This window comes from Nylanderia fulva, unplaced genomic scaffold (assembly GCF_048542155.1).
Source record: "Nylanderia fulva isolate GAGA-0341 unplaced genomic scaffold, ASM4854215v1 Scaffold172, whole genome shotgun sequence".
In the NCBI taxonomy this organism is placed as follows: Eukaryota; Metazoa; Arthropoda; class Insecta; order Hymenoptera; family Formicidae; genus Nylanderia; species Nylanderia fulva.
In genome coordinates this window covers 74456-97470 of record NW_028189968.1, presented here as the reverse complement: position 1 = coordinate 97470, position 23015 = coordinate 74456, and the positions used below count along the sequence as shown (strand labels likewise).

Here is a 23015-nt window from a genome sequence, read left to right as displayed (position 1 = left end):
AGAAAAACAACCTTTGTAAATTGAAATTACTTGACGCAGAAACCAAAATAAAATATGAAATAGAAGTAAATGAAGAAGATTATAATAAAACTCCAGCAGCCAAGCGGTTCCAGTGGAAGAAACGAAACGCAGCACTGGGAATTACTGCCAACCTAATTTTTTTTCATTACTGCCAATTTTATTTTTTTTCCCAATTCCAATGAAATATTTTCGAACGCACCTGAAGTCTGTTATAGGCTTATAGGTTCTGCGAGTGTGCCATCGCGACTGCCAGATGACGCCTCTTAAGTCTTTTTGCCGGCGACATACACGAGGACGAGGCGTCGGTTAATGAACCGGTTGTCCATGATCGGATCCGAAAGTAAAGCTGGGAATGTGGCACACATGAGAGACAAGAATTGGAGCAAGAATTGTGTGTATCGCTTTACCATATACGCTTTATGATCACGATCCCGCAGCATCACATCGCGTTGCGCCATTCCCCCTCTCGATACCTCGTTCTCGCCATTACCCGTCTCGTTTCTATTTCTCTTTTTCGCCGCAGTTGACAGCGGTCGGTTGACCGATCACGTTCCCTCGCGCGACGGGAAGGAGGAAGTGTCCACCTTCGCTCACGCTCCTTTTATCTCCCTAGGCCTATTCTCTTTTCCATGTCAACGATACGCGCGCTCCTGCCAAGGCCAGCAGTGAGCTACGCCCCCCGCGTTATTGCCGTCGTCGGAGGATTATCATTGTGTACCGAGCGTTATCCGTGCCCTTGCACCGAGATTTCGGCAGCAAGAGCAAGGATCGTCGACATCGGTATCGAACGTCGGGAGTCGAGGAGGCGAAGAGGGAGAAGAAGGAGGACGTGCGATCGTGTCAACGTTGCTCTTGCCAGACTGAGATGAGCGACCATGGTTGCATACATTTGAATAATTTCAAAGCAGCCAAAGGTATCCAGCCGTACAAAGTGATACACTCGTATTTTGTGACTAGTACGTCGACCGAGGCACGCGTCAGGAAGGTATGTCCGTTCTCTTTTTTTTCGCAATATATTACGGGTATGAGATCAATATATTTTTATTATGCACCTTTTGAGATATTTATTTATTTAATTTTCATCTTTTCTGCTTGCTTCTGTTCCGCGAGCTTCTGTTAATTTAATTATATTACTTGTCTGTTCTGCTTCGCATTTTCTCCTATGATCTATTTTTATTCTATTTGACAAACGTTTTATAATTCGTTCGACCAATCAGCATAGAGAAATCTTTACTCTTCTATTATTCTGATTGGTCAATCGAGCGATTCTCATTATTTGTAATGCTGAGTGCACTAGATACTCCAAAATTTGTAAATAGAATTATATACAAGAATATCGTTCTTCAACGACTAGCTGAAATATTTAAAAATGTTTATGTTGAGATAATAGTCGTTTAACACATTTGACAAATTTTATGATGATTATTGATTTATTATTTTTTATTCTTATTTTTATAAATATGTAGAACTACTAAGAACTAGATAAATTTTATTTGAAATAATGAATATAAAATTAGAAGTATTATTAATAACAAATAAATTTTTATTTAGAACTAAATTTACTTGTTAGTAATTATAAATATTTTTATATCAGAAATTATTTAAATAAAACTTTGTTCTTGTTAGAATATGTTAAAGTTTTAGAAAGGGAAAAAGAGAGAGAAAGAGAGGAGAGAGGAGAGAGAGAGAGAGAGAGAGAGAGAGAGAGAGAGAGAGAGAGAGAAAATGTAAATTGTGATAAATTACAGTATGGTCTATCAGATCTTTTATTTTGAGAAAATTCACTAAGAAAATTATTTCTTATTGAAATTGTTGAAAAATAATATTTTTGTATAAAATAAAGTATATTATTGTATAAGCAAAACATATCTTTTTTCATCGGACAATTTAATTGTGAAAAATTTTTTAACATTTACATAGCAGACTTAAATTAAAACATAAAAAAGATAAAATAAATAATATTGGACATTTTATTTACAGGCGGTGAGCTGTTTATGTCATATATGTAAAACATACAAGGATCGTCTACATTCTTGTCTTCATTGTATATTTTTTGGCTGCTATATAAAAGGTCACATACAAGAGCATGCAAAAACAAAGAAACATTTTTTAGGTAATATTTTTTTAGTTTAAACTAGTCTAGATATTTATTAACATTAAACATAAAATTATAAATAAAATTATACAATTAATGAATTGTAGTTCTATATCTTATAATTGTAATTAGTTATTGTTTGTATAATTTTAGCTGTTGATCTATGTTATGGAAATATCTTGTGCTTCCAATGCGGCGATTATGTATATGACAGAGAGTTGTTAGCAGTGGCAAAAGTACAATGGAGCGAGTCAGCAAAATCCTTGAGCTTCGGGGAGTTTTACCGGGCATGGGAACCTACACAAATGGAGGCAGAGTTGCTCAGAAAACACCCGCGCCGAAGACGTGTCGTGGAAAATACCACTATAGGTATTTAGTAGAAGAATTTTTAGCATTTAACCTATATTCGGAATTAACACTAATTGTAAGTGTATTCATATGATTCTGTCTTATTCAGTTGTTTACGATGTTGTTAGGTTGTTTGGAGAGTTTGTTTCAAATTTTCTATATAAATTCAGAGAGTAAATATTTTACCCGAAGAACTTATTAAAGCAAATATGTACCGTTTTGTTCCACAACCTTGGTCCATTTCAGAAAGTTGTATGATGCCTTTGTATTTTCAGAGACATGCAATATAATTCGATAATAATAATTCACTATAATTTTTTATATAATAGTATTTAAAAAATATATTGTTTTAATTGCAGGTTTAAGGGGATTAATCAATCTCGGACAAACCTGTTTTATGAACTGCATTGTACAAGTGCTGATTCATACTCCCTTGTTACGAGATTACTTCCTTGCTGACCGTCATCACTGCCCACAACCAAGTCGCTGTCTGGTCTGCGAAGTATCCCATTTATTCCAAGAATTTTATTCAGGAAATAAAGCTCCACTGACACTTCACAAACTTCTTCATCTGATTTGGACACACGTGAAACATCTGGCGGGTTATGAACAACAAGATGCCCATGAATTTTTTATTGCTACACTGGATGTTCTTCATAGACATTGTGAAGCTGCTCCAATATTAGTCAAAGACAATCCCCATCATTGCAATTGCATCATTGATCAGATATTTACTGGAGGCCTTCAAAGCGATGTTGTTTGTCAAGTTTGCAAGTATGTTAATTTTCCAATTTTAGAGAAAACATCTATCCAGTTGATAAAAATATTATACATTAAATAAATTTGCTTTAAAATAACAAAATAATGTACTAAATTATTTGATAGAGGATGAAATAATTAAATTCAATTATACAATAAGTAAATAAAGTTTTGTTAAATGTAACAAATTTTAGGTATAAGCAGTTTTTCAAAAATTTTTTGTTTTATAATAAGATCTTTTTATCAGACATAACTTTTCTATTAATTTCAATTTTTCTATGCTTTATTTCGACTTTTTTGTTTTAGTGGAGTGTCTACCACAATAGATCCATTTTGGGACATATCTTTGGATTTAGGTCCTGCTGCTGATACCTCTGGTTCTGATACGTCCAGACTTCCTACTTCTTTGCTGGATTGTTTGGAAAGATTCACTAGAGCCGAGCATTTGGGTTCTACCGTGAAGATCAAATGTAGTAATTGTGAAACTTATCAAGAAAGTACAAAACAGTTAACAATGAAGCAGCTGCCAATTGTGGCCAGTTTCCATTTAAAACGTTTTGAACATTCGAGCATACAGGATAAAATATGTAAAAGGGAAAAGATTTCCACATTTATCTCTTTCCCAGAACAACTAGACATGACGCCATTTATGTCACACAAGCGCAATGGTAACAACAATAGCGCTATAATAGATGGTTTATCGAAGAACGGAGAAATTATGACTTTCAGTGACAATAGGTAATAATAATCTATAAAATAATTTACAATTTTTTATTATTTGTTTAGTTATTGTTTTAAAAAATGTATGTGAAATTAAAACATTTAATTGTTGATAATAGATACTCTCTGTTTGCCGTGATAAATCACAAAGGTTCTTTAGAGACTGGACATTATACTGCTTTCATCAGGCAACAGAGGGATCAATGGTTTAAGTGTGATGATCATTTAATTACGAGAGCTAGGTTGAAGGATGTTTTGACTAGTGAAGGGTAAAATAATAAATATTATACAACATATATATATCTATATCGGCTTAATAAATATTATATTCAAAAAAAGAATAAAAATAAAAATAATCTAAAGTTATTAGAATTTATTTTCTATATTTTCATTGAGTATAGAACAGAGAAAATCTTGATCTTTAATAAAAATGTTTGCTTTTCAGGTATCTTTTATTTTATCACAAGCAGATTTTGGAGTATGGCCGGAATAATAAAGTATGAGACAGAATTAGAAAGAGTGAGAGATGGGAAGGAGAAGATAAAGTAACAAAGCATTAAAAATCGTTATTGAAATTAAACACTGAAGATGGTTTACGTTTGCTGGAAATAAATTATTGTCATCATCGTTTTTTAATTTCTGCCAGTGCATTTTGTGTTCGATGGGTTATGCCGACTGACTGCCTAGTCGAAATCTGTGTGTCCTAAACATAATGTAAGCATAGACATTAAGATTAGCTCAAATTTTTTAAATTGATTGATTGCAATTTTTGTATATCGCTGATTATTGTTATACTCTTGACTTGACACTTATATACATGATGCGCTGGGGATAGCCCTCTAATTGTAAGACATTTTCCTTAATTTTTGCACTTCTGCCAGCAGAATGTTATATATTATATCGATCTCTGAAACGTTCAATGTACTTGCGATATTATCATATTACATAGGATTTTTCAAAAATGTTTTAATTAAGAAGTTTATGATAATTAAAATGATTATGAATTTAGTTATTTTTTCCAATTTCCAATATGAATACAATTTTGTACATAGAAAAGCAAATAGATTTTTTTGATATTACAAAAAATAATGTTTTGTTAGAGAATTTGATATTCTATATAAGACAACCTGATATTTTTTCATGTATATCTACACACACACACTATATACACCGAAATAGTAATATAATTTCTTAATTACAATGGCTATCCCTAGACGACTCAATTTTGTGTACAGATAAAATAACATATAGTGAATATAATAATATTGTCTATAATTCAAGACGAATTCTTGCTGGACTTCGTTTAATAAAAATCTTTGTTCAACACAGTCTGATTCGATTTATTTTCAATTTTCTTCTATATAATCTCTATGTAAAATATATATTACTATGTTATTGTATTTGTATAAGAGGCATTCCATACCAAATCAACGACCTTTTCCCCGACTATTTTTTATTTGCTTCATTTTTTTATCTTTCTATATCTATTCAAAGTAGTATCAATTAAAATTTTCTATTCGCTCGTGTATTGTATAAAACAACAAATGTATTCAAAAGAGGCCAACTTATCGAGCAATATTTAAGATGTATCTAATTAAATTTTATTTCATACACAATATATTAAAATTACAAAAACCTTTCATATAAACGTTTCAACCGCACGCGATCTTCTTCAGTATAACAGTGTTACGTAATTTATAATTCTTACAAAAAACATCATATTCTTAAAATTTACTAATAGTCCGTTAATACGAGTCGAGAATTTGTTAGAAATTTATGCGTGTTACAAATTGTCATATTTATAAAAGTATTCGCCATAATGTGATCTTACGATGTTGGATTCCGTAAATTATCCAACATCATAAGATCACATTATGGCGAATACTTTTATAAATATGACAATTTGTAACACGCATAAATTTCTAACAAATTCTCGAGTCGTATTAACGGACTATTAGTAAATTTTAAGAATATGATGTTTTTTGTAAGAATTATAAATTACGTAACACTGTTATACTGAAGAAGACCGCGTGCGGTTGAAACGTTTATATGGAAGGTTTTTGTAATTTTAATATATTGTGTATGAAATAAAATTTAATTAGATATATCTTAAATATTGCTCGATAAGTTGACCTCTTTTGAATACATTTGTTGTTTTATTCAAAGTAATTTTCCCATAAGTTTTTTTAGATTTTTATCTTTATTAATTCCCGAGTTATATATTTTTAAAAACATAGATTTTTTTGAATCAAAAAAATTTCAAATATTTATAACTTAAAAAAAAATAAATATATTGTCATCAATAAGGTGGTCATTTTTTGTCTTTGAATGTATTTTTCAAACAAAATATTGAAGAAACAATAAAAAAAAGAAAATTTAATGGTATTTTAGTCAATTTTAACCGAAATCATTATTTTTTTTTTTCAATGAGACTCCGATTTTTTTTCATAAAAATGTATAACATTTTAGACTTAAAAAAAATTTTTTTAAACTATTGGCGAAAAGAAGATTCAAATATTTTTGATTTTTTAAAGCCATTTTTCAAATTTAAAAAAAATCGCATTTTTTAGTTTACACATTATTTCTATTAAAAAAAATTAATATTAACAAAATTAAGAAGCACTTATTTCGAAAAGTCAGAAAAAATTCCAATATTTGTAATTTTTAAAGATTTTTGCTATTTTTTCAAAAATAGTATTATATTTGTCAGTTGTTTAGGCAACTCTGATATTAAGGAAAACACTTAAAATAAAAGATATTAATGCAATAAAACGTATTTTATTGGAAATTAGTACATAAAAACACTTTTTGTTGTTAATATAGTTTAAATAATTAATAAATTTCATTATAAATATACGATTATATTATTAATATACGTATGGCATGTCAATGTTCAGCAGATTATTATTATTATACGATATATTATACGATTATCATGTGAAATTATTTTTCGATTCGAGAAGCGAACCACCAGTATTAATTTTTGTATTCCATCTACACTTAAAAAGGATCACAATCAGTGGTTGAAACGTTATAAATGTATGTAATTGAGTTTCACAAAATAAAAAAAGCCAGTGTTGGTCACTTATAGAGTTATAATTTAATACTGCGATGATATACAGGGTGAGGCAATAACTATTAGGACCTTAAATATCTTCGAATTTATGAGGCCCAGAGGAAGATTTGTGTAACAAAAATTGCACGGTACGAAGGGGGCTATCATATGGCGATAATAATTTTTGTCCAGATGAAGGCGCTTTGGAGATACCAAGGTCATCTTCATTTTTTTAAATGGATTCAATGTTTTTTTTTCTATAATATGATAGAGGAACTCGAAACAAGTTCAGAACTCACGACACAAAATCATTGAACAAGATTTAAAGTAAAGAAAAATCGATAGAAATACATTTTTATTATTAAATGAAATTCACGTTTACAAAAGATATTCGAACGGATACATCGTGCATGATTGACTGACTTTTATTAATTTATTAAATTAAACTTTTATTAAATGTTTCTCGGTATGTAAAATGTCAAATTTTTCCCAATCGAAATCATGATTAAATTCACATCGGTGCTTACTTACAACTGAATGCGAACTCTGATGCAATTTTATGTTTTTACAATGCTCCTTAATCCGTGTAGCGACATGTCTCTTTGTTTGTCCTATATACGATGCATTACAATTATTGTAATTTAATTTATACACCACGTTAATTAAGGAATCAGTCAACAAACTGTCCTTTCCGCATTTAATTAAGGAATTAAGCTTTTTTGGTATCATATAAACAACATTTAATCCATATTTTTTTTTTAAATGTGAGATGTTATCACTATAATTATTCACATATGGGATCGGCATGTATGGTGCTTTCAACCTTTCGTTCATTGCGATAGTATCATGGTTATTTGAACTTTTGTAATTTTTCGTAATTTATGTAATTTTTCGTAATTTTTTGTAATTTATTGAGTATATTAATAATTATATATTGTATATTAATAATTATATTTAGTGTTCACTTGAAAAGGACCACAACCACATGGTCGAAACGTAGTGAAAGTTTGATAAACGAAATAGTACGCTAGTTCTGGTTGATTATTCTACTCTCCAATTTTAATAACTAGTGACTATAAGATTAATAATTTTGGGAATTTATTTTATATATATATATAATATTTATGGTATGTAAAGATAAATATTTATAGTAATTATTTTGTAAATGTTTTTTAACTAAATTGTTCTTTCATTTATCGCTATGTGACGTATTTTTCTCGTTTTTGATTTTTGTCGTGAGAATTATATACATAAGGCTGGCAAAAACGGAAATTAATAAAATTAAAAATCATAAAATTATTTCTATTTTTGAGCTACATTCTCCAACAGAATGTCTTTTAACAAATAAATTTATGTATATATATATATATATTGAGATGTGTACGTAAATTTATTTCGTCTAAGATTCTTGACGTGTTGTCAAACCGACACTATGTTTCGTTTCTTTTGACATCTTAAAATTATAACAGATAATAATCTTTAAGATTTGCCAGTAATAATTAATAAAAATCTTTCCTTAATGGTAAAAGTCGACCAAACTGGCAATCATTTTTTATAAATAATTAGTTAAAATACAACGTTTCGGCTGTCATTGCAGCTCTTTTCACAAATAAATCTATAAAAAGTTACATAAAAATAATTATAATTTTAATACATTTCATCGCAACAAATAATTATAAATTCATATACTAAAATATGTCACATACCAAACGTAAATGCATAATAAATTAATACAGTAAATCAAATTCACTGCATACCACCGACAATATTCACCATTGTTTCAATGAACAATGTAGAATTGACAGAAGTAAGCAAGAAATAAATAGATGTTAACAGTTAGCAAGAATCTTAGTCACTACGCGTTAAGAAAATCGAGACAAAACTAATGTGTCTTTCGCAATCTAAAACCTCATAACAAAGTCAAATAAATAAATAAATAGGTCAAAATAAAAATAATTTAAATAGCGTCAAGAACACCATCATAAATCCCACTAAAATTCTCCGTATCTTTCTGTAAATTAATGCCTTTACTTTGTTTTTTTATATAAAACATTTCTACAATTTCTCTTTTTCTTGTTTGTTTTTCTTGATGCAAGATCATCGGAGAATCCCAACGGAACTCATGATCGTTGCAAGTCCGATGCAAACTAACGACTGAATGCAATGTAGTGTCTTTCTTGATATTATTTCTATGTTCTTTGATGCGTTTCTAAATGTCTCTTTGTCCAATACACGTAGAATCACAATTCGCACATTCAATTTTATACAGTTTATAACCGTTAACGGGTAACAATTATTACGAAGAATTCTTCTGACTATATATTATAATGTTTTCTTCGTGAAACATAGGGTCAGCGAGTACAATAGCCTTATCCACTAGGCTTGTGATCATACTGAGTTTATATCTCATCGGATGATTCGATAGAAAATTTATATATCGACCTGAAAACGTAGGTTTACGGAACCAATTAGTCGTTAAGGGTCGACAGGCGACATGGTGAAGACGCCTATCGGCCGGCCGGGAATTACAGATTCTTATTTTCCAGATATTAGCCAAAATATTGAATAAATCTTATTAAATTTAGGATATTCTTAATCATGCGTACGCGTGAGCAATGCAATGGTATATGTACGTGTACAGACATGCACCACTACATAAAACCCGAGAATTGGTTTCTCGGCGTTGGCAACACTGAAATCGGAGTTTCGCGTTGTCACCGCGTGAGGTCTCCAACATCAATTCGGAGTTTGGCCGGCCGACCTGTCGACCCTTAAGGGTCCAGCTGTGTGCATGTGTGCAATTGATTTATTACTTGAAATTTATTTACGGAATTATTTTGTATTTATATATTTATAGTGTGCGTAGTTGTAAAATAATTAAAATATTTTCAATATCAAATTTATAAGTTTATCGCCTATATAAAAAATATATTTCTATGATTCTCTATATTCCAATATATTATAAAAAAAGTGATATTGATATATTTGAACTCAAGTTTTTTACGTAATTAAATATTCTTGCATTGAGCCATTATACGTTACTCGTAAGTTCTTTCACGTCATAAGTACTTATGTAGCAGAGAGAAAGAAATGAGAGTTATACAATGTAACATCAATAATCGGAAAAAATCAAAATAACGGTTGTCATATCTGTGTGTATATATATATATATATATACAGGGTGTCCCATAATTCGCGAACCACCGCGAATGGGCAGATAGAGCGTGTTAAACTGAATAGAAAAGTCCTGTATCATTTTGCGATATTCGCAATAATTATTGAGTTATTTATTAAAATTCTAAACAAATAAGCAGGTAGAAAGCATTATTTGATCGAGAGGCGGCGTCATGCAGCGAGCGGCGACTAATGTAGTGGCGCCGAAAAGTAAGATGATACTTTTGATAATAAGCGGCATATAACAAATAAGTCATCCGACATGCACACCGAGTCCGGCCTACCGCTTTCTACCCGCTCATTCGTTTAGATATTTTAGTTAATAACTCAATAATTATTGCGAATATCGCAAAATGATACAGGACTTTTCTATTCAGTTTAACATGCTCTACCTGTCCATTCGCGGTGGTTCGCGAATTATGGGACACCCTGTATATATATATAAACTTATATATTATATATATATAATATTTCATTTATTTATAAAATACATTTTATAAATAAGTGAAATATTATACAGACAATTTATTATAATACATAAATTTTTTTTATGAATATAATAAATTATTTATTATATATATTTTTATTTAATTATTTATATAATAATTATATTTTAATATATATTACGAACACGGATAAGAAATATTTCACATTTGCTTATCATATATAAAAATATAAAAGTGATGGAAATTAAATTTTACATTAATTTATAATAGTATTGAGGTAGTTAATACATGAAAATCATATAAGATGAATGCTGTACATCGATTAGCATAATATGATTACAAATCAATAAATGATTTTGCTAATATATTATTTTGAATAAAAATTAAAAAAATATAAAAACAAAAAAAATGAAATTAATAAATTTTCTTCATTCTTTTGTTTTCTTTTTCTATTAATTATTTGTTCTATTATTTGAATAAAAGATGTATCGTGTGTAATAGATTAAATAGATAGATAATTTAATTATATAAATATATAATTACGTTTTGAAATTTATATATATATATATATATATATATATATATATACCATATATATATATATATCAGAGAGAAGAATGAGAGAGGCCACGCCGCCGTTTTTCGTCAAACGCTTTTTCTAGGCTGCTCACTAGCGTCACGTACATCCATTTTACGAGCGTCTGGAACTACATGGCCACATCCACTTTCGATGTCGGTAAAAGAGCCAAATTTAGTTCATGTCCGTGCTACATCCACAATTGATAGACCAGAATACGACGAAGATCAGAGTTCAAGACCATATGTTTTCTTTTTTTTTTTTTTTTAATAAATCAGAATTATAAATGAATAAAAAATAAGAAATAATAAATCAATTGTATTTATAAAATATTTTCAATAATTTTATATTCATTTACAAAAATAACATCCCTGAAAATTAAATTGATTGCACAAAAAATATAAAAAATAAGAAAATAAATATTGAAAATAAAATAAATATATTTGTATAAAAATAACAAAAAATTAACATAATATTATAAAATAAAAATAATAAAAAAAATAAAACTTATGGAAAATAATTTATCATAAAAAAAATTTCTAATAATATATATTTAAATAAATTTAAATGAATAATTAAATATACTTTGAACTTTAAATTATACAAAAATTGTTATATAATATAATATATGTATATTAATATTTTTTATTTAATACATATATACCACGTGTACAAAAATGTATATATATATATATATATATATATATATATATATATATATATATATATAAGGTGTCCCGAATTTTGCGAATTAAAGTACCATAAAAAGAAAGTTTCTCGAAAAAGTAAATTAAAAAAATTTTTACCATTTTTCATTCCAAACAGTATTTTTTGAGGTAAAAAGATTTAAAATTGGCCAATTACAGAATACGATTAAACGGACGCCTATCCGTGAGTCGATTATGTTATATCCTAATAGCACAACATCCGAAAGATATTCAGAGGATATCCAGAGGACATTCGAACATCCTCAGGATGTTCTCTGAACGTTTTTAGGATATGTGTGCTGTTTGGGTAGTGACCATGCACTTTACGCACTTCAAGTGTCCATTAAATCGTAATCTATAATTGGCCAATTTAAAATTTTTTTACCTCAAAAATTTTATTGTTTAGAATAAGAAATAGCTTAAACTTTTTAATTTATTTTAAAGAACTTTTTTGCTATACTATTTTGACTAGCGAATTTCGGAATCCTGTATATATCAGTTTTTTTTTTTGTAGGAAGGGAAAAATGCATTATGCATTTCCCATCGGCCGTCCGACGGGGGTATGTGGGACTCTCACCCACTAAAAAACCCTCCGCTCTAAAAAAAAAGCTGTAATTAAAAGTATTCATTATTATAAAACATATATTTTGTGAAAAAAGATATTGTTAAATAATTTGTATTTAATCATATTTATTATGTTAACGTGGAATGCATGTTTAAAAAAATTAATAATATATTGTAATTAAAGATTTAGGTACATATGTGTATATGTATTTTAGTTGGCATTTAGATATGCATGACGTAAAGATTGCAATCACAGTTGAAATAATTACATAAATCGCTCAAACTAACAGGTCTTATCACGGGAAATCTACATATAATATAGATTTTCTATAACTAAAAGAATCAGTTATATATTTTGATGTCTTTTGTTATCTATTTCTGTTAAGGCGTCTTATTATTGTAAGTGATTTGTCAAAATCACTTACTGTATACTATATTATTAACGGTATTCATATGTATCTTCTATGATTATATTAGAATACCGTATGCCAACAAATACATATACGATAGATTTCATTTATTGTACCGTGTTACTGTACTTTCTTAAAATTTTATTATTATATATATCTCGTGTTATATGTCATTAGTAATCAGAAAATACATGATTTTACAATTTCTTAGCATGTTTGCATAAAAATATTTTATTTAGTCCGTGATTAAACCTGCTAGTTAACGATTTATGTAATTTGTTTCAACTGTGATTGCAATCTTCTAAGAAATTGAAAAATTCATGCTTATTTTTCTCATTACAGGAAAATAATACTCATTACTAAATGTAACATGATTTGCAAACATATTTTAATGAATGTAATTTCATGATACACAGTATAAATATTTCTTTTCAATGACAAAATTATGCAAGATATATATAACAATAAAAGAATGAAGAAATTTTTTTCAAAATTACAAAATAAAGAAATTATATTATTTTATAGAAAATACTCATATTAAAAAATAATTCTTTTTCTAGATAATTTTTACTACGTTCCACGTTATTTTATGTTTTTTCTATTCCTTACCTTAATTTTTTTAAATATTAAAATTAATAAATATTTATATATTATTATATATATATAAAATAATATAAGATGTATATATTAATATTAATTACTATTAATTAATAATAAAATAATATAAAATAGATATAAATATAAAATATTTAATAAATAAATGTATAAAATATTTATAAAATTTATTAAATAAATTTTATATAAAATTCTTAAATATTTTTTTTTTTTAATGGATTATTAATAATGATATTATTTTAGACCTTTGTGGTTTTTCTTTCTTCATATCATTTTTTTCTTATTTGTAATTAATATAATAGTGCTCAAGATGATCTTACATTTAGTATCCTTTATTTTTTACTTTTCTTATATATACTTTTATTTATTTATAAACCTCTTAACTTTTTTGTATGATGCACTAGCTACTTTGGCAGTACGATTGTTATATCTCGTACGGGAATATATTTTTACAGTAATCATGTATTTTAATGCTTGCATCCGATGATTATAACATTCGTTATTTTTATCTAACCAATCTGGATGAATTTGATTCGTTGCATGTACACATTCCGTCACTATTTTTTCAAGCATCTGTGTGGATGACCAATGGCTTTGCCATGTACAATTAAACGCCATTAATTGCGTTTTAGTAATATTTGTGTATAGAGTTGTTGGTCGTACTAATTTTGTTACTGTTGGAGCATCTTCATCTGTATTTGGATATTCACGAAATTCTATATATTTTTCATTTGCTGCAGGTTCATCCATTGGTGTTTTCATCATTGCGTTGCGGCAATCGTCACAGTTACTTTTAGCAATACTTCGCCGTGCCACAAATCCGGCAAAAAATGCAATGGCATTTTCATCGTAATTGCTATCAATCGGATTTATATTATCAATTTGTTCGATATTATATTCTTCGAGAAGAATTCTAACATCTTCGTCAAGCAATTCACTTTCATGTTCAATATATTCTACAGTCGCATTGCTCGTATTCATGACATTTTCTATTGTCTTAACAAGTCGACTTGGTCGATTAATAAGAGTTACACTTTCTGTACATTGAACATTGCCCTTGTCGCTAGTCTGAATATATCCTGTGGAAAGTATATGTCTGATAGATAATCGGATCATTCTTGCGGTTGGATTTGGATTAAAACCTCCGCGTTGTCTCAATTTAGAAAACAAATGTTCGACAGAATCCTGATTACACAATCCTGTCGCAAGTTCAAATCCTTCGTATTGATTTGCAAGTTTTTTATAAGTTGCAAGAATAGCTCGTATAGTTAATGGAAAACCTTTGAAACAAAGAATTTGAACTAGATTTTCCGCCGATTTTGACCATCTTGAGCACCATTCGATAGAATCTGTTAACAGATTTTCAATATCTGAATTTCTGAAGGATAATGGTCGTTTTCCGCCAAATGTAATATTAAGGCTGTAACTGTTACAAGCATCAATAATATTATTTAAGCGTGTTGCAAAGTCAGCTGTAGCTTCCCACGTACTCGTATTTAATTCTTTTGCATTACCAGCTGTTCTTATTGCAGCTGCAAATGTGTGACTAAATAATTGAAAAGCTCTTTTAACATTCATCGCTTCGAAATTATTTGGACGAATATGTGCTTCTGTTATATGGGATAATAAATTTGAGCCTCCTTTTGTGGCATTGTCAATATACCAAGTCATTTCAAAATCTGAATACGATGCGATTATTTTTCCATCACAATAAATGTTTTTGTGCGTTCTAAGAAAACTTGCCAATCTTTTTACCAGATGAGGAAAATCAAAAGATGCGTTATATTTTTTTCCATTATCTATAAAACATGGCCTCTGTGCATCAATACCGAGTTCACTATACGCACTTTGATTACATATGCCTTGATCACATGTTAAAAGTTGCACATCAGCACCCGTTGTACTCAATCTGTCTAAACATTCTTTTAATAATATTATTATTTCTTCTGCTTTCATGCATTTTCCCGGAAGGAAATATGCTAAAGGCTGTCGCCATGGGTGACGCGCATTTAAACTGTCTAGGCAAAAGGCAAATACGCATTTAGATCTTTCTGATTTTCTTCCTAGAGGACCAAGATCGACAAGACCTTCTATTTCATCTAATTTTTGCGAATATTCTTCATAAGGTTTTATGGCCATTTCGTCCCATTTTAAGGCACACACTCTTTCCTCTACTGGTAAATAAGAAATCTTTTCCTTTAATTTTTGAAAAATAAAATCACAAAATCCTGGCCGTACGTCATATTCTTCCAGCCATCTTCTAATAGTTCGTTGCCCTGGAAAATTGCAATCTGCTTTTCTTAAGCGGCAGAAAGCAGCAGGTGAATAATAATATAGTTGTCTTGACAGATTTTTCTCTTCTTCTGTATATGCTGCATTGCGTTTATGCAGTTGCAAATTTATCATCGCCTTCGCAACAGGATTTAGATCTTGTTCGTCTACCAATTTGTTTAATATTATTTTCTTTTGTTTATCTTTTTTTGACGTTTTACGTTTTTGTGGAATATGACGTAAACGATATTTCAGATATCTTACTTGTCTTCGCAATCGTATATTTTCAGATTTTAGATATTTAACTTTTGCACATAACTTATGTATTATTTCATTTTTTGTATTTGTTTCTGTACTATTTTTAGTACTTCTTGTATTATTGCACGGAGGAAACAGAACTCTTTCATGCATTGATGGCTCAAGATGCGCCGATTCTATTATATTTGTATTGTTATTATTATTATTATTATTATTATTAGACGGAGGAGGCGTAAGAACTCTTTGATGCATAGATGGCTCAATGTGCATCCATTCCATTATATCTTCATTTTCTATGGAAGAATTAAAATCTAAATGTCGTGGCTGATAGCATCGCAATGAATTTGTTCGTTGTTCAAAAGTTTGTGATTCTGGATGCTCGTCTATTACATTTTCATTAACAACAGTAGACGTAGATGATGTAGTAGATGTTGATACAATATTCTTTATACTTTGTTCTTCTTGTAAATAAAGCACTTGTTCCATTTGCATACTTTTTCTTTTCTTATTTTTATTATTTTTATTAATATTATGAGAATCTAAAGAAATCAATACATTGTGTTCATTACTTACGTTATTTAGAGACTCGAAAGGAATCGGTACCGCACTGCGTTTTAATCCTCTTGTCGTTTTATTTGTGAAGGAGTCTTCAAGAAAATGATCTTCACACAATCCCGCACGTCGAATAGAACTGGCAGACCATTTTTCTATTTTCGTATTTCCTGTAATAAAAACAAAAGAAAAGAAAATTTAAAAACTAATTTATTTACTCGATATGTTACACATGTAATTGTATTAAAAATTTGTAGAATTAAAATTTAATTTTTTACAATAAAAAAAGAAATAATTAATATTTTAATATCAAATTATTTTATATGTACATGTAATTTTATATGCACATGTATTATTTTATATGTATATGTAAAAAATATTATTTACTACGCGAAATTTATTCGGCATATATGTATATGAGTATAGATATGCATATATCTTCTTATATGTTTGTCTACATAAAATTAATGAAATATTTAGACAAAGAAATATTTTTAGATTTTTCTTTTTATACATTTTATACATTTATTATTATTAATTTTAAATATATATACATTTTACATACTATTTATATATCAATATAAGTATCAAAATAAGTATTAGAAAAAAAGTAATATAACCCAAGTATTGTAGTAAACAAATAAAGTATAAAAAATGTTTAAAACTCATTTAAAACTTATTTTCAAAGATATTTTAAAAATGTGAAAATATTTGGTTCCCCTTTTATTCATTAAAAGAACGTTTATTTTAACGTCAATGTAATATAAATATTTATTTAACGTTTATTAAATATTTATTTTGTTAATATTTTTTGTTAATATTTTATTAATAAAATTTTAAATATTTAATAAACCTTAAATAAATATTTATATTACAGTAATGTTAAAATAAATGTTTTTTTTTAATTTTAAAAGAAGGGACTTAATCAATTTTTTCACATTTTTAAAATATCTGAAAATGAGTTTTAAACATTTTGTTTGCATGTACATATAAAATAATTTGATATTAAAATATTAATAATTAAAGAAGAAGAGAAAAATCTGTCAAGACAACTATATTATTATTCACCTGCTGCTTTCTGCCGCTTAAGAAAAGCAGGTTGCAATTTTCCAGGGCAACGAACTATTAGAAGATGGCTGGAAGAATATGACGTACGGCCAGGATTTTGTGATTTTATTTTTCAAAAATTAAAGGAAAAGATTTCTTATTTACCAGTAGAGGAAAGAGTGTGTGCCTTAAAATGGGACGAAATGGCCATAAAACCTTATGAAGAATATTCGCAAAAATTAGATGAAATAGAAGGTCTTGTCGATCTTGGTCCTCTAGGAAGAAAATCAGAAAGATCTAAATGCGTATTTGTCTTTTGCCTAGACAGTTTAAATGCGCGTCACCCATGGCGACAGCCTTTAGCATATTTCCTTCCGGGAAAATGCATGAAAGCAGAAGAAATAATAATATTATTAAAAGAATGTTTAGACAGATTGAGTACAACGGGTGCTGATGTGCAACTTTTAACATGTGATCAAGGCATATGTAATCAAAGTGCGTATAGTGAACTCGGTATTGATGCACAGAGGCCATGTTTTATACATAATGGAAAAAAATATAACGCATCTTTTGATTTTCCTCATCTGGTAAAAAGATTGGCAAGTTTTCTTAGAACGCACAAAAACATTTATTGTGATGGAAAAATAATCGCATCGTATTCAGATTTTGAAATGACTTGGTATATTGACAATGCCACAAAAGGAGGCTCAAATTTATTATCCCATATAACAGAAGCACATATTCGTCCAAATAATTTCGAAGCGATGAATGTTAAAAGAGCTTTTTCAATTATTTAGTCACACATTTGCAGCTGCAATAAGAACAGCTGGTAATGCAAAAGAATTAAATACGAGTACGTGGGAAGCTACAGCTGACTTTGCAACACGCTTAAATAATATTATTGATGCTTGTAACAGTTACAGCCTTAATATTACATTTGGCGGAAAACGACCATTATCCTTCAGAAATTCAGATATTGAAAATCTGTTAACAGATTCTATCGAATGGTGCTCAAGATGGTCAAAATCGGCGGAAAATCTAGTTCAAATTCTTTGTTTCAAAGGTTTTCCATTAACTATACGAGCTATTCTTGCAACTTATAAAAAACTTGCAAATCAATACGAAGGATTTGAACTTGCGACAGGATTGTGTAATCAGGATTCTGTCGAACATTTGTTTTCTAAATTGAGACAACGCGGAGGTTTTAATCCAAATCCAACCGCAAGAATGATCCGATTATCTATCAGACATATACTTTCCACAGGATATATTCAGACTAGCGACAAGGGCAATGTTCAATGTACAGAAAGTGTAACTCTTATTAATCGACCAAGTCGACTTGTTAAGACAATAGAAAATGTCATGAATACGAGCAATGCGACTGTAGAATATATTGAACATGAAAGTGAATTGCTTGACGAAGATGTTAGAATTCTTCTCGAAGAATATAATATCGAACAAATTGATAATATAAATCCGATTGATAGCAATTACGATGAAAATGCCATTGCATTTTTTGCCGGATTTGTGGCACGGCGAAGTATTGCTAAAAGTAACTGTGACGATTGCCGCAACGCAATGATGAAAACACCAATGGATGAACCTGCAGCAAATGAAAAATATATAGAATTTCGTGAATATCCAAATACAGATGAAGATGCTCCAACAGTAACAAAATTAGTACGACCAACAACTCTATACACAAATATTACTAAAACGCAATTAATGGCGTTTAATTGTACATGGCAAAGCCATTTGGTCATCCACACAGATGCTTGAAAAAATAGTGACGGAATGTGTACATGCAACGAATCAAATTCATCCAGATTGGTTAGATAAAAATAACGAATGTTATAATCATCGGATGCAAGCATTAAAATACATGATTACTGTAAAAATATATTCCCGTACGAGATATAACAATCGTACTGCCAAAGTAGCTAGTGCATCATACAAAAAAGTTAAGAGGTTTATACATAATAAAAGTATATATAAGAAAAGTAAAAAATAAAGGATACTAAATGTAAGATCATCTTGAGCACTATTATATTAATTACAAATAAGAAAAAAATGATATGAAGAAAGAAAAACCACAAAGGTCTAAAATAATATCATTATGTAATAATCCATGTAAAAAAAAAAAAAATATTTAAGAATTGTATATAAAATGTATTGTAATAAATTTTATAAATATTTTATACATTTATTTATTAAAAGTTTATATTTATATCTATTTTATATTATTTTATTATTAATTAATAGTAATTAATATTAATATATACATCTTATATTATTTTATATATATATAATAATATATAAATATTTATTAATTTTAATATTTAAAAAAATTAAGGTAAGGAATAGAAAAAACATAAAATAACGTGGAACGTAGTAAAAATTATCTAGAAAAAGAATTATTTTTTAATATGAGTATTTTCTATAAAATAATATATCAGGAGACGCGGTAGTGTCTCCGGCCATGTTCAAACCCTCAAAGACCTTAAAAGACACTACAAGTCTCCTTATCCTGCACCATCAAAGTCCATTTTTTGGGGGTGTTGAACTACTAAAATATAAAAAATTTTGAATTGCACGTAACATAACCTGAAAGGCGGCATCGCCACGAGTAATTTGAGCCAAGAAAAAATAAAATCGGTCAAGCCGTTCCGGAGATACAAGCGGTCAAAAAGTGACGTTTTTCATGAAAAATTAAGAAACGTTGTCTTCTTCTTCTTCTTCTTCTTCTTCTTCTTCTTCTTCTTCTCTGTCCGCGTCCGCTGACGTCATCAGGATTATATATATATATATAAATCTCTTCTCACCTTTCACTCACACCTCCCTCAACTTCCACCCACCCCTTTCCCTCCCACATCCCACCCCCACCCCCACCCCCACTCCCACCCCTCTTTCGCCCTAACTCACCCTCTTTCGTCCTATTTTTTCAGTCTTTTTGTTCTCTCTCACCCTCTGTTGTCCTCTTTCACCCTCTTTCACCCTCTTTCGTCCTCTTTCACCATCATTCGCCTCTTTCACCCTCTTTCGTCCTCTTTCGTCCTCTTTCGTCCTTTTTCACCATCTGTCGCCTCTTTCACCCTCTTTCGTCCTCTCTCACCCTCTTTCATTCTCTCTCACTCTTTCATCCTCTTTCACTCTCTTTCGTCCTCTTTCACCCTCTTTCGCCCTCTTTCACCCTCTTTCGTCCTCTCACCCTCTTTCGTCCTCTTTCACCCTCTTTCGTCCTCTCTCACCCTCTTTCGTCCTCTTTCACCCTCTTTCGTCCTTTTTCACCATCTTTCGCCTCTTTCACCCTCTTTCGTCCTCTCTCACCCTCTTTCATTCTCTCTCACTCTTTCATCCTCTTTCACTCTCTTTCGTCCTCTTTCACCCTCTTTCGCCCTCTTTCACCCTCTTTCGTCCTCTTTCGTCCTCTCACCCTCTTTCACCCTCTTTCGTCCTCTCTCACCCTCTTCGTCCTCTTTCACCCTATTTCGCCCTCTTTCACCCTCTTTCGTCCTCTTTCGTCCTCTTTCACCCTCTTTCGTCCTCTCTCACCCTTTTTCGACTTCTTTCACCCTCTTTCGTCCTCTTTCACTCTCCTTTTTCTTTCTCTCACTCTCTTTCATTTTTTTTCACCCTATTTCATTCTCTTTCACCCTCTTTCGTCCTCTTTCACTCTCCTTCGTCCTCTCTCACTCTCTTTCATTCTGTCTCACCCTCTTTCATTCTGTCTCACCCTCTTTCGCCCTCTTTCACCCTCTTTCGTCCTCTTTCACCCTCTTTCGTCCTCTCTCACCCTTTTTCGACCTCTTTCACCCTCTTTCGTCCTCTTTCACTCTCCTTTGTCTTCTCTCACTCTCTTTCATTTTTTTTCACCCTATTTCATTCTCTTTCACCCTCTTTCGTCCTCTTTCACTCTCCTTCGTCCTCTCACCCTCTTTTATTCTCTTTCACCCTCTTTCGTCCTCTCTCACTCTCTCTCACCTCTTTCACCCTCGTACGTCCTTTCTCACCCTCTTTCGTCCTCTTTCACCCTTTTTCGTCCTCTTTCACCCTCTTTCGCCCTCTTTCGTCCTCTTTCACCCTCTTTCGTCCTCTCTCACCCTTTTTCATTCCCTCTCACCCTCTTTCACCCTGTTTCGTCGTCTTTCACCCTCTTTCATTCCCTCTCACCCTCTTTCGTCCTCTTTCACTTTCTTTCGTCCTCTCTAACCCTCTTTCATTCTTTCTCCCCCCTTTTAATTGCAATGAGTTTAAAAGTAACAATTTAATTTTAATATCATTAGAATATTATTTAGCAGCGCGCCCAGTTTTTTTAACTAAAATTTTATTATTTCTTTTTATTTTATATTAATTTTAAATTTGCATAAGTTTTTAAATTTTAATTTTTGACTTGGCATCTTGCATTTTAGAGCAGATAAATTTTCCAATTTTTGCTCTATCAAATAATTTTACTTTTTTTTTTAACTTTATCGGTGTGTACACACAAAACATTTCTTTGAGTAACAATTTTATATTATTTAATTTTCTTTCTAAAATATTTATAGCTGATTTCATAAAAATTTTAGATCAGCTTTGACATAGCTTATACATCTTTTTTCGGACAATGATTTATAAATCGCTTTTTTTATTTACTCTTATTAAAAGTACATTTATTTTAGTAGTAATAAGAAACTACAAATTAAGTAGAATATAAAAGTGGCCTCCTCTGATATTATTAATGAAGAATAATCATGTTTCTCTTGTTACATAACATGTCAAAATATCAAAATTGATAATTTATATATGCCTCCTTAAATGTGTAATAGAGCATATTATAACTTCTACATACATTTCTAAATATAAGAATTAATATTTCAATGAGAAAAACTGCTGGTCAAAAATAAACTCTTCAAGTTTTTTTGCTTTACTCTAAATATAAGAATTAATATTTCAATGAGAAAAACTTCTGGTCAAAAATAAACTCTTCAAGTTTTTTTGCATTACTTACAATAAATTGATATACATCTCGTTCAAAGTCAACATTTGGTAAATCTGACATCATGTGAACTATCATCACTTTGAAGACTTTAAATATTCTGATGTATTCGTATATTATGTGATATATTTTTTTATATTATATATAATTACATATATGCAGTATTGCATATCACATGTTTAGTATATCATAAACATATTCTTTTATAAATATATATTTATATAATGATATTTGCAACTTTTTGATATTTATTAAATACTTTTATTATGTTACGTTATCATTTTATTTATACTATTTTTTCATAATAATTTTCTGCAACGCTACCATTGTACTACATCTTTCATAAGTATATAAATAATTATTATTGGTAAAGATCGCTTCCTTATTTTACATCAATAATTATGCAGGTACTTATAAAAAA

At 29.7% G+C, this 23015-nt stretch overlaps 2 protein-coding genes and 1 pseudogene across 3 annotated transcripts; 2 read left to right on the top strand and 1 right to left on the bottom strand.

Annotated features, from left to right (window-relative positions):
* Positions 1 to 255: 255 nt before the first annotated feature.
* not (ubiquitin carboxyl-terminal hydrolase nonstop) lies at positions 256 to 5271 on the top strand. Of its 2 annotated transcripts, none has more exons than XM_029309538.2 (8): positions 256 to 412; positions 635 to 1006; positions 2002 to 2134; positions 2270 to 2485; positions 2824 to 3238; positions 3530 to 3961; positions 4063 to 4212; positions 4389 to 5271. In XM_029309538.2, exons 2-8 carry the CDS (start codon positions 887 to 889, stop codon positions 4444 to 4446), a joined length of 1524 nt encoding a protein of 507 aa, XP_029165371.2. In that variant the 5' UTR covers positions 256 to 412; positions 635 to 886; the 3' UTR covers positions 4447 to 5271. The 2 variants fall into 2 exon arrangements, with proteins under 2 accessions (XP_029165371.2, XP_029165370.2); XM_029309537.2 differs by having other exon boundaries at positions 545 to 1006.
* Positions 5272 to 13749: 8478 nt separating this feature from the next.
* Positions 13750 to 15270, bottom strand: LOC146723714 (uncharacterized). The gene has a single exon (XM_085481301.1). It carries the CDS (start codon positions 15160 to 15162, stop codon positions 13852 to 13854), a length of 1311 nt encoding a protein of 436 aa, XP_085337427.1. The 5' UTR covers positions 15163 to 15270; the 3' UTR covers positions 13750 to 13851.
* Positions 15271 to 18411: 3141 nt separating this feature from the next.
* Positions 18412 to 19630, top strand: LOC146723713 (uncharacterized; annotated as a pseudogene).
* Positions 19631 to 23015: the final 3385 nt, after the last annotated feature.

Bases quoted from the DNA above. Each gene is read 5' to 3' on its own strand.
- not (XM_029309538.2), top strand. From the start codon at position 887: ATGAGCGACCATGGTTGCATACATTTGAATAATTTCAAAGCAGCCAAA. The intron at 3,239-3,529 runs GTATGTTAATTT...TTTTTGTTTTAG, and splicing joins GTTGTTTGTCAAGTTTGCAA to TGGAGTGTCTACCACAATAG. The intron at 4,213-4,388 runs GTAAAATAATAA...TTTGCTTTTCAG, and splicing joins GATGTTTTGACTAGTGAAGG to GTATCTTTTATTTTATCACA.
- LOC146723714 (XM_085481301.1), bottom strand. From the start codon at position 15,162: ATGACTTGGTATATTGACAATGCCACAAAAGGAGGCTCAAATTTATTA.